Source organism: Oreochromis niloticus, linkage group LG15, assembly GCF_001858045.2.
Source record: "Oreochromis niloticus isolate F11D_XX linkage group LG15, O_niloticus_UMD_NMBU, whole genome shotgun sequence".
Taxonomy (NCBI): domain Eukaryota; kingdom Metazoa; phylum Chordata; class Actinopteri; order Cichliformes; family Cichlidae; genus Oreochromis; species Oreochromis niloticus.
In genome coordinates, this window is record NC_031980.2 from 18,447,903 (window position 1) to 18,460,638 (window position 12,736).

At 38.6% G+C, this 12,736-nt stretch overlaps 1 protein-coding gene across 1 annotated transcript; it reads right to left on the reverse strand.

Annotated features, from left to right (window-relative positions):
• Positions 1-4,528: 4,528 nt before the first annotated feature.
• Positions 4,529-12,187, reverse strand: arv1 (ARV1 homolog, fatty acid homeostasis modulator). The gene is made up of 5 exons (XM_003456627.5): positions 12,025-12,187; positions 11,518-11,637; positions 10,388-10,541; positions 9,481-9,705; positions 4,529-7,326 (listed from the first exon to the last, which is right to left on the reverse strand). The coding sequence occupies exons 1-5, from the start codon at positions 12,118-12,120 to the stop codon at positions 7,202-7,204; spliced, it is 720 nt and encodes a 239-aa protein (XP_003456675.1). The 5' UTR covers positions 12,121-12,187; the 3' UTR covers positions 4,529-7,201.
• Positions 12,188-12,736: the final 549 nt, after the last annotated feature.

Sequence of the window (12,736 nt, forward strand, 5' to 3'; positions counted from 1 at the left end):
GAGTGCATTAAAGAATGACAATCCTGTACATTAGAAATCATATTTTTTTTTTTTTTTAGAAAAACATGAAATTTATGACAAATTTCAGTCAGGTTTCCGTAAAAGTCACTCAACAGAAACCGCATTACTTAAAGTCTCCAGTGACATTATGATGTCAGCTGACTCTGGAGCATCCTCAGTCATGGTTTTGTTGGACTTGACATCTGCCTTTGACACCATTGACCATACCATCCTGATTAACAGACTCCGGGACATAGTCGGTGTGTCCGGTCTTGCTCTGGAGTGGTTTCGGTCGTACCTCTCCAACAGATCTTTTAGTGTTTTTGCGAATCGGTTTATGTCACATTCTAAGGATCTGACATGTGGGGTACCGCAGGGTTCAGTTCTGGGTCCTATTCTTTTTCTTTTGTACATGTTACTTCTAGGACTTATAATTAGGCAGTTCCCTGAGGTGTCTTATCACTTCTATGCGGATGATATCCAGCTCTATTGCTCTTTTAAGCCGATGGAAGTCCATAAACTGTCCTCTTTAATTAATTGTTTAGCTTCCATTGAACAGTGGCTTGGTGACAACTACTTACAGTTGAACTCTGAGAAGTCAGAAACATTAATTATTGCCCCCGACAACCAGATATCTCTAATCAAACAGCACCTTGGTTCTCTTGGCTCATCTGTTCACTTGAGCCTCAGGTACCTTGGTGTGATCTTTGATTCTGCCATGTCCCTAGAGCAACACTCTCGACAGTTAATTAGGAATTGCCTTTTTCAGCTAAGGAACATCTCCAAACTGCGAACTTTGCTGTCTAAATCTGAGTTAGAAATGGTTATTCATGCTTTTATTTCATCTCGCTTAGATTATTGTAACAGCCTTTTTCTTTGTTTGAGCAAAAGGAATCTTGAGCGTCTCCAGTTAGTCCAGAATGCTGCTGCAAGGCTTTTAACCAAGACACGAAAAAGAGAGCACATTACACCAGTGTTACGTTCATTACACTGGCTTCCAGTACATTTTAGAATTCATTTTAAAATCTTGGTACTGACTTTTAAAGCTTTGAATTGTGATGCCCCTGCCTACATTTCCGATCTTTTAGAACCCCACACTCCCTCTCACAGCCTGAGATCTTCTAATCAAAGGCTGTTGGTCGTCCCACGAACTCGTTTTAAGACTAGAGGTGATAGATCTTTTAGAGCGGTGGCCCCCAGGTTGTGGAATGCTCTCCCTCCATCTTTACGTTGTCTTGATTGTATTTATTCTTTTAAAAAGCAGCTTAAGACTCATTTATTTAGATTGGCTTTTAATTAGATTTGTGCTGTATGTTTGATTATTAATGTATTTTAATGTATTTTATGTATTTCTGTCTTATATTACTGTGAAGCACTTTGTGGTTTTTATCCTGTGAAAAGTGCTATATAAATAAATTGAAATTGAAATTGAATTGAAATATTTTAACATTAGCACAAGTTATTTCATACAGTGAGTTACAGTATTATTCATTCTATCCAAACTGAAAGTGCAGTTTATTATTGATACATGCTGGTGATGGTTTAACCTTTGAATTTCTTGATTTTATTAAAAGTACATTTTATTGTCTCTTTCTTGTACTATCCTGTGTTTAAAGTGTCTTATAATTAATTTTGCCAGATCTAATCTTAGTCTACAAAGCATTTGTCATTTAGCAAATCTTTGTGAGATGTTTAGATTGTTTGGCACTTATCCTTTCGTGTCCATGGCCTTCGTGTGCACATCTTTGACTACAATTGCTGGAAATTCCTGCATGGTAAAAATTTCCTATATACAGATTCCAATAAAGGAAGGCGGAAAAGCTCAACAATTCCATTTATTGGAAAAACAGACATAACACATGACTATGACCACAGTTCTAACAGAACATCATTTCTGATATTATTTATTTAACCACCCAATCTAAAGGTAAAAAAAAAACTGTAACATTTTGGGCTTTAAATACATTAATCCATATAAACCAATGGGCCAAAACAATACAATCACATGCAGGTGACCTGAATAGCAGACTGTGCTGGAACAGACATGATCCAGAGGCTCCATGCCATATCCCCTTGAATCCGTTGCCAGCCTTCTCTTGCCAGACACCTCAAAAGGTCCTGTCTCTCAACTGTGATGGGTCGGAGCAGCGTGAGGGCCAGCTTATATAATGCCAGGCTGGTGGTTTTAATGTTACTCAAATAGACTTTTACAACTGAAATCAAGCATTTTTGTATGTTTCTCTGTGTATTTGAGGACTGTTACATTTACTTTAGTAATGAATTTGAGGGAGAAAAAAACAGTTTACTTCCACCATTGCATGATAATATTTTGTTGTCATTATAGCAGCTCCCACAGGTAAAATGGTGTAGTTGCACATTTGTGTTAATAAAGTAATGATGAAAGTTTAGTGAGTCATTTCATTATTTTTACAGTGCTATTTGATGTCCTGTTTTTCTGGTGTGTTTTCTCTGTGTGAGCATGCTCTGCATACACCGGCCTCAGTCTGTATCGTTTGAAGCTCATGTTGTCTCTCTGCTCTGGTCTCGTGCAGCCTGTGTGAGCGTCTGTTAGGAGATTACAGCAGATTAACATAATCTTGACTGAGAGAGCAAATCCAAGGTGCGCATCACTCTCTCTACAGGGAGGGATGAGGCAGATTGCCACATCAGTGGGATCGGCACAAAGCAAACAGCATAACAAACATGCATGAAGGCTGTGTTTCTAGTGAATATTGCAAAACTAGTGGTGATGTTTTTGAGTTAAAGTTGCCAGTTGGCAGTTTTTGCTCCTAATTCTGTAATTCTGTGTTGTAATATGTGTTTTTCTTTGCGTAACTGAAGCCCACAGAGTTTGTTTTTGTTATACTGTGCTCCTGTGCACTCCTCCTTTCCTTTGTGTCGCTCTTTTCAGTCCACTGATCCCAGTGAGGCCAGTGCATACCACACTTGTTTGTGTTTCTGGCCTTGTTCTGTCTTTTTGAATAAAAAGCAAATGACTGCCGGTTTAATACACAGCCTGTTTCCTGGTAATGTTGTATTTCCTCATTTGAATATGCATAGTGAACCTTATCCAACTGTTCTGCTCCCCACTGACATCAGGATTTCTCCTGAGTTTCAGCATTGTCTCTTGGATGCACTGAATCTGAGTTATAATTTCATGCAAACGTTCAAGCTAGATCCTATCCTGGTTTTGGTGATTTCCACTGTGAGGTTCAACTTTGTGATCTGCAGTGATTGGACAGATTGCCGTAGAATTTGGCATATTTTCTTCTATTGTTCTTAAAATGTATCATTTTAAGAACAATAGATACATTTTGAATTTGATGATAGCAACGTGTCTGCAAAAAGTTGGGCCGGGGGCCATGGTTACCACTGTGTAACCTCTTCTTTTGAAACAGTCTGTAAACATTTGGGAACTGAGAAGACCAGCTGTTGGATTTTTTGGGAGAAGAAAATTGTCCTATTCTTGTCTGATAGAGGATTCTAACTGCTCAGCACTCCTGGGTCCTCTTGGTCATATTTTTCATTTTATGTTATGCCAAATGTTTTCAGTTGGTGAAAGATCTAGGCTAAAATTCAGCACACAGACTCTTCTACTTTAAAGCCACGCTGTTGTAGCATGTGGATTAGCATTGTCTTGCTGCTTATGCATAGCATTCCCCAAAACAAACATCATCACAATTGTTATATATAGTACTCCAAAACTTGTAATAAACCTGTCAGGGTTGATGGTGCTTTTCCAGATGTGCAAGCTACTAATTCCATAGGCACTGATGCACCACCTTCAAAGACAGAGGCAGAGTGTTAATAATAAACCAGATGGTCCCTCTCCTCTTTAGTCTGGAGGACTGCATATACTATTTGCCTATAGTATATTATATATTATTTAATATTTTGATGTAGACTAGAAATCATGCACCATTCATTTCTTATAAATCTTTTTTTGTACCAGGCTCTAAATGTGATTTCAGGTATATTAACATGGAAATCGATGGAGACTGACTAACTCCTGGAACGGCATTTTCTTTCACTCCTATTTTGTTTCATTTGTGCAAAAAACCCGCATTTAAAGAAGCACAACGCTCTCCTAAAGCAATAATCTAAAATAATCAAGTTTCAAATGATCATCTTTGATATTAAATGTGCTACCTTTTTCATTTATGGATGGAGGAATCCGCTTTAGCCTCAGTTTATACCTTTCAGTGCAGAATTAGTTTTACTTCCCCATATTGTACCTGGCAGGTAAAATGACTTCAGGTTTACTACTGTTACAGTAATCTGATTAGTAAGACTCAGATTAAACCACTGCACACGACAGTAAGAGACCAGCACTTTCCACCTCCACACAGTCAGTGGTTTGTTCACAAAGATTTTGTCCAAAAGTCAGTGACAAAGGTGTGTTTGTGTTTATTTAGGATTTTGTCTATCTTCTTATTGAACTTAAATCTAAAGACAGAACAGGTGGATGTGGCATTTTAACAACATGAACAGTGTTGTGTGTTTTGTGACTTTAAGGATTAGAATTTGAGATCAAACCTTGGTCATGAGGCGAAAGCAGAAGCAGGCCCGAGCTTCTGTTTTCATGCAAATAATGTATAGACTACAGTGTGTTTACATTCATCTGGCTGACAGGTGATACATTGTGAATGTCTTACGTGGCAGACGTAGTGCATAGGGTGCAGCATTCATAAAGCACAGATCCACCCTGGGTGAGGACACTTAAAACATTCCACATCAGTGTGCTGTCTTCCCAACTATTCAGAGGCTTGTAACAACAAGCGCCCACGTGCAGAAGCAACACGTATACGAACAGTGAAAATATCTCATTAAACTCTGGGTGAAATACAGCATATTTTGTCTTTTTATACCCCAATATGACAAACACTCCAGAGAACATGTAGTACAAAACCAAAGTATCTGCATGATGTTTCCTGTGCACAGTTTGGCAAACTCGCTCTGCAAGTTTATTCTCCATGATTTATTACAGGAGCATACTCTGTGCGCCTGCCAAATGTTAAAGGGTTTAATGTTGCGGTTGAGCTGGAGATTGTCGCAGCTATCATTTGGCGAAAGGCGGGATAAGCCATGGAAGGGTCGCCACTCTGTCACAGGGGTAACAAAGAGAGACAGACCACCATTCACACCTAATGTAGAATCATCACCTAACCTAACCCCACTAACTGCATGTCTGTGGACTGTGGGGGGAAGACAGGGTACCCACGCAGACGGTGAAAGAACATCAAACAGCCCACAGAAAGACTCCACCTGGCCAGTGCATTTAAACCCATAATAATTACACATTTTAAATCTCTGCATTTGTCATGTGAATTTTGTGCAAGAACTAAATAACTGTTTGAGAGGCAAAGAGAGAAAATATGTCCTCAGTACTTTGAAATAGCTGGAAATGAACAATTATTAATTTATAGGTGCTGAACTGAATTTTAAGACAAAAAGAAGAAACAGTACCCCTTATTTTAACTAAGCCTTCAGTTCCCCTTGTGAGGTCAGCACAGGAGCTTGTGCCTTAATATTGACAAACAATCAAAGTTCAAGTTACAAAAAGCTGCTGAATTTTTTAAGTGGAAGAATAAGTTTTATGGCTTGCTGTGGCATACACTCCATCCACGGTGAATGAAACTCTAATTTTTTTTACTAGTACCCAAAATGTTAAAGCTTTAAAATGCACAGTACAAACAAACCTGTGGCTATATCCATCTTCTATCTACAGTCTATGATACAGCTAAGAGTTGTGTCTCCTCTTCTGCTTTCAGTAAAGTAACACAAACAGCACTAAAACGAAAAGGAGAGAAAAGCTATTTTGCAGCTATTAAACTGATTATATTTGTTTGTGGTAATCGTATCTTTACCTTACATCATTGAATATCTGTCACATTATCTGTGACTTTGATAAGAAGGCATCGTTCATCTCACACTCACAGATGGATCTCTAAAGAATGCCTGATTGCAGAGGGCTTTTCCCAGCTTCAGATCCATGTTTACGCACTGTAGGCAAGTGTGCTGAATAAAGTCCACTCAGTTCACAGGTGCTCCATCTGATTTCACAGTTTGTTCTATTGATTTATCAACAGAACACACAATGTGTCTGGAATGTGTCTGTGTTTATTTCCAGACACATTCCAGCGACAGTAGGCGGAGGTTTTGTGGAGCGTTCCAACTGCAGCTGGTCAACATGTTTTTATCATCATTTCACATCACACATGTGATAGCAGCGATCTCCTGCAGCTTAATCTTTGAGGATTTCACATTCTGTGCGTCAAAGCCACATGATTCAAACATTGTGCATTTAAATTCAATGACACATATTTTAAAATGCAATTACACCGGCTCTGTTCTCACAAAAGTGTAAGATTCGCTTCTAGTATTGTTTTTAAATGATTATTTGGGGACATTGGAGTGTTGATCAGATCACTCACATCATCACATGAAAGGCATTTTCAATATAGCTATTTAAAAAACACCATTAAAAATATTTGCTATACTAGTCAATTATGACAAAAATCCCAATAACGTCATCAAAACAAAATACTGGATCTTAGTTGGAACTACATGAGCAGTTCTCTCATCAGTAACGCTGCAATAAATACCTGCAAAGTCACCCTGTTCCTATACATTCCCATATGTGTGTTTAGGTTAATTTTGGCAAACAGTTCACCAATTAGCTCAGGAATGTGAGGACTGCTGCGTGTACAAACAGAGAAGTAGCTGTTGTCAAATTACAACCTCGGGGTCTGTGTTTGTGTCATTCCTCAAGAGTGGCTCAGGAACTGGAGCATGTTTAACAGGAGCTTGGATGAGGAGATGTCTGTGTGACATTCGTCTCCCTCTGTGACTTTTTTTGCACGATGAACCCCAGGTTATCCATATTAAAACCAAATGAAAACATTCCTCCTATATGAAGATGTCTCTTTTCCTCTACGGGGAGCACAAATTCTCAGTCTCTCGTGTTGTATCACATAAACTCAACACAGATCTGGCCTTTTTTCATGCAGCGTCAGTCAGGTTTCTAGCACACAGGAGGAGATGTGTTTCATACCTTTAAATAAACACAGAACACATGGCTGGCATTAGCAGCCAGCAAAAGCAAAACAGTTGAAAGGAACTTCAACTTGAATCCCATGTGTAGAAAGTCCATGATGGTGGTCACTCATTCCTCCCTGAGACAGGTGACACTTCCATCTCATTAAAATGTCAACATGTCCTGGATGCTCCATGAAAGCTTCTTACAAGCCTGAGCCACGCAGGTCTCCGACAGCAGGCCTACACAAACGGCCATCAGCGACAGACGTCTGCTGCTGTTCAGGATCACTGGAGAGGAGATCAAATCATTAATGCACAGCCTTTTTACATGTTTGCTGTCTTATTGGAGTAATCTGGAGTAACACAGAGAATGTGCAAACCAAAATAGTGTGAACTTAAATGGTGAGAAGCTGTGAAGGCACCTGTTATGTAAAGAAAGGAAAAACGACCACACAAGCTGGACGTGATGCGAAATTAAGCAGTAAGAAAGCTGAATTCAATACTTTGTTCACTGCTCAGAGGCTCGCCGCCAAACACGCAGATTTTTGTTTCCACAGATGCTGAAGAAATAATGACATGAAAACCAGAAACATGGACCTAAACCTTTCTGTTATATAATACGTTTATCTTCAAGTGCTGGGTCCTCTGAGGTCAGGATCACAGCAGCAGGGAGTAAGCTGCCAACTGCTGATGCTTTGAAACGTTGTTTGAAGAATGAAATACAAACCTCTTCCATCATTTCTCACAGTTGAATCGAATGTTACCCCTAATTTCTTATGAAATTATGTTTGACCATCAAGTATTCAGCCTAGCCAAAGCATAAATAGTATTTCAGATATATAGCTATATGATATATGTCATCTGCTCTTGTCACAAGAGACGTTGCAGCGAGAAGCTCCACATGTTTGATTTGGCAGAGTTTTACGCCAGATGTCCCTCCTGACGCAACCTCAAAGGGGATTGCAATTAATTCTACATTAATTTTATGATTTCAACTTTAAGTTTCAATTATCACAGGTCCCAATAAGATTAATGTCATAAATCACTGAAAACTGGACAGTTTATTTGTTTGTTTCTTTTCAAAGCCATAGCTGATTTCGCAGGTTATTACTGGGGGGAATAAAACAGAAAATGAGACGTAAAATTCATGCACAGTGTCTTTGCCTTTCTATCAGATGTTGACCTGCTCACCTTATATTCTCCTTTAATAGTTTAATATTTTATTGTAATGTGATCTGGACAGGCTTCATACGGCAGTGTGTATTCGTTTTTAATCCGTCCAACTATTACAAAGCTTTCCTTTCGCCACCTGATAGCCACAGCTCATGAGATTTTGTTTAGCTTTTGTTTTCTAAATTATGTGGAAATATTTTATTTGAAAGATAACCCTGACCTCTGTGTATCCTGGTGAGTTTATTGGCACTCAGTGACTAACTTTAGGTTTTACTGAGTGAGAGATCAAGTCCACTTTATAATTTTTGTCCAACTGTCAGAAAGTAGGATTATCCTGGTTATGCTCATCGTTTAAGGACTTTTCATTGATAGGAATGGAAACTAAAAAGGTTTTATGATACCAGTTATCAATTCTGCTTAGCGATCTGGGTCTTACTGATTCCAGTATTGATTCTTGACCCAGTTTTATATGAGGAAACAAGTATACCTACAGAGATATTCATTGGTAATGGAATTGATACCTCAGACGCATAATGACTCCAATGATTTTGAACCACTTCTCAAATGGTACCACTTTCTGATCCTCATCGCTTGTGACTGACCAGCCAGTAAGTGTCCAGTTTCACACTCAGCTCCACCTCTTGCTTGTCTCAAAATAACTAGACGGGGATGGCAAAAATGTTCATGATGAGGCTTTAAAGGAGGACTTTACAAGCACACGGGTGACGTCACAGTGGCTATGTCCATCTGTCTATACTGTTTGTGTATAACTTGCGGCCGATTTTCAGTGTCTTTACGATAGACAAGGAGTACAGCACGCTCTGTGAATCACAGCCTCTGAAGGTTTGGTTTGTCAGGGCAGCTGTTCTTTTTATTCAGCTCAAAATGTAGCGTATTCGCATCCAAGTCTCATCACGAAATACAAGTAAATATATTTTCCTCCAACACTTCTACAGCATATTTACTCTTCATCCACATTCATATCACTTTAATCCTTTAAAAGTTCCATTTGTGGCTTAATTTTCAGTCTAATGTAAAGCTCAATTCAAATTCAACCTCCTCACCTATCAGAAACAACGCCATGGCTGCTCCGTATGATGCACTGAGTAACAACTTTTACAGACTAGTTATTACAGAGGAAAACAGTTATCACAGATATCACCTTCAGTGGATCTTCGCAATATACTGCATAAACTCAGTTACAGTCATCTCCACCCCACTGCTGAGTGGACAGAAGCAAAGCTATTTGATCAGCAGTGGATCTCTTACCTCTGATCGCCTGTGAATTTGAGGTGAGCACAAATAGTTTGATGAGGCCCAGGCAGAGCGGGGAGTAATCGTGCTCCCAGATGACAGCGGGGATGAGGAGGACTTTGCCGTAGCACGACAACAGCAGGGCTCTGAGGAGCAGGCAGAGCTCCATGGTCCCACCCTGCAGGCAGCAGACCACCACCCAAAGGAAACACAGCACTCCGCCACAGAAAGCTGACAGCTCTGAAGATCCAACAGAGACACATATAAGCCAGATCGTGTAGCTTATATACTGAAGATACATGAAACAGGAGTCAGTATGAGAAGATGGAACCTGGGTACTCAGGTCAGCCACAATCAATTGGGAAAAGTAGGTTTACCCATGTGACACGATATTATTTTCCAGTAAATAATATAATTTTATATGAATTAACATTGATGACAATAAGTTGGTCTCAGTGATGAAGTTCACACAGGTTTTGGTTGTAATCATAGATGTGTATCGTCGTGTCTGGATGTTTTCCATATAACATTAGGAAGTGCTTATAAGCTTATAAAAGTCAAAGAATAATTCTCTTTGCAATTTTGGAAAATAATAGGCAATCTAAAGATGTCATATCAGGCTCTGTGACATTATGAAGACTATTATTCATTATTTCCTGACTAAATAAATGATCTAAAGAGCATTTTAACTGATATTAGAATAATCGTAGTTGCAAGCTGACCCAGAATAGATTCACAAGTACTCGTATATATGCAGTTGCTCAAAAACATCCTTTCTAAGACCATACAAATCCAATTTAAGTAATAATTTAATACTTTACTCAACTCCCTGACACCGTTAACCCTCACGTGCTCCCATTTCATTGATGTTTCCTTTGCTCTGTGATAACACACTGATAGAAACTGTGTCTTATCATCTTACCAAGAGCAGCCAATCCAAACATGCCGTAGAATTCCCATTCCTTTGTGTATCTGATTATATCAGCAGGGTCACTGCTCTGCTCGGAGCCATGGAGCATGGACCACCTGAGGTAGGCCTCACACAGCAGGCAAAACACACACAGCTTCCAGTGGATCTGCAGAGGTAAAGATTAACATGTAGAAACACGCGTATGCTGGTCAGAAGTCATGATAGCACCTGCACCAAAGAATATGTGCAAGCCGGTACACACCAAGCACAAATCTTTAAAGTTATCACTCGTGCAATAAAGATAAATCGCATTTCATCTGAAACTATCACATTTGAAGAATTTTTTTTTTTTGCTCTACCATCTCTGATTTGCCTAGAATTTTTTTTATGTACACACATATATATATATACATATATATATATATGTGTGTGTGTGTGTGTGTGTGTGTGTGTGTGTGTATGTGCAGTTGCTTTTCTAAAGGCCCGTTCATCCACTTTTAAGCCTTTTTCCCCACCTTGTAATCTGAGGCAATGCTTTAACATGAATATCCATTAAACTATTAAAGATACAAGTTACTGGTCTCTCTTACCATCAAAATGAATCAGGATCTGTAATTTAGGACAAATACCTCAAAAAAGACAGACTATTAACTAGTTAAAATATGAAAACAAACAAAAAATAAATAAAAACGGAAGCCTTCCTTTAAAGTTCCACATTTGAACACACACTAATAAAAAACTTCAAACTACAAAAGACAGCAAGTGACAATTTATTACTCTTCCAAGTCTTGAAATGGTAGGTACAGCAGGTCTTGACAATGAAAAATCTGAAGTATTGTTAAAATTAGATTGTATACCATAAAGAAATTGTCACTACTTGTCTTTTGCAATGTGAAGGTTTTTTTAACCTGTAATATGAAAATGCTTGATTTTTTTTTATCATTAACCAACATTCAGACCTTTTAATGTGTCTGTAATCTGTTTGTTTATGGTAAGAGTGATGAGAGAGGCCACTGAATAATATTTGATATATGAAGCTAAAATGTCCCAAACTTTAGATCATAAAGTTTATATGCAGATCGAAGATGGTCAAACAGAATGTCCATATTGTTTTGCGATGGAATGACCCATAATTTGCTTACATTTAGTCTTGTGTTGAACAAAATGTGCCTGAAAGCCTGTGTCTTGCACAAAATGGCATCGATGAGGATGATGACTGGGTCATATTCAATGTACTTGTCCACTGGCTTCTGGCAGGACTCCTGGAGAAACACACACGCACAGTTTATGTCAACGTCCTGCTATAATGTCTCTCTTTATATCAACTCTCAGATCGACTTTAAGAAGCACGCAGTCCATGTTTAGAAGCTGGTTCCGAGGCGTGATGGTGATCACTGTAATTAACATCTAAGACATGAAGTCCAAAGTAACCTTGTTTACTTGCTATTCAGTAAAAAGGCCAGAGTTGAGTGCACCTGAGAGCAAGACCTCAAAAAGACAAAAGCATTAACCGTTTCACTCATAAACCATTTAGCAGACAAGTTATTTTACTACAAAGGTGTCTACTTGCAACAGGAAAAGGTAGGAAGCTGTATGATATCTGGTAAGTAGCATCCTCATCGCACAAACGGTGTGAATTTTCAACGCACACATATTGTTATCTTCAGGATCCCGTTGCTGTAATCCCTGTGGAGTTCCGCTGCTTTTTCGTTACATTCAATACATCTAAAATCATCTTTTCCCATCTTTCATCTGTACACAGCTACGAGTAGCATGCTAGTACCCGGAAGTAAACCGGTAGTAATAATGTTTCTCAACATTTCAGCGGATCTCCTTCAAAATAAAAGTATGTCGTTACCAGGTTCTGAAGGAGTGTCAAACGCCACTGAAATACTGCTAAATGACCTTGCGGCAAAAACAGGAAAGAAAAATAGGAATTGTGAACAAGTAAACCTGAAAATAAAAAAGCATCAGTGGACACAAACCTATTAATATTATTTGGTAGATTTTTTTCTATTCTTGTATCCAACTCATTCAGTGCCCCAACCCATATATACGACACTGCTTTTCCAAGTTAAAGTGCAGCTTACAGTGTGTGTTGGAGTGAACCTGTTTTCACGCATGCAATGTTTGTTTGTTTTTGTGTTTTCTTTTGTTTTTATATAGTGATAGTTTTAGAGAATAAGATTATACTCTGTTCAGAGGTTGAATGTATATGGGTATATTCACTGTACATACTTTTAAAAGAATATACAAAGAATTTAAGCTCTTTTCTCAATATTTTATGTGGATCTAGCAGAATGGACAGGACTAGAAATGAATACATCAGCTGGACAGCTCAGATTAAGTGGTTTTGAGACA

Bases quoted from the DNA above. Each gene is read 5' to 3' on its own strand.
- arv1 (XM_003456627.5), bottom strand. From the start codon at position 12,120: ATGGGAAAAGATGATTTTAGATGTATTGAATGTAACGAAAAAGCAGCG. The intron at 10,542-11,517 runs GTAAGCAAATTA...TTACCTCTGCAG, and splicing joins TGTTCAACACAAGACTAAAT to ATCCACTGGAAGCTGTGTGT. The intron at 9,706-10,387 runs GTAAGATGATAA...TTGGATCTTCAG, and splicing joins GTTTGGATTGGCTGCTCTTG to AGCTGTCAGCTTTCTGTGGC.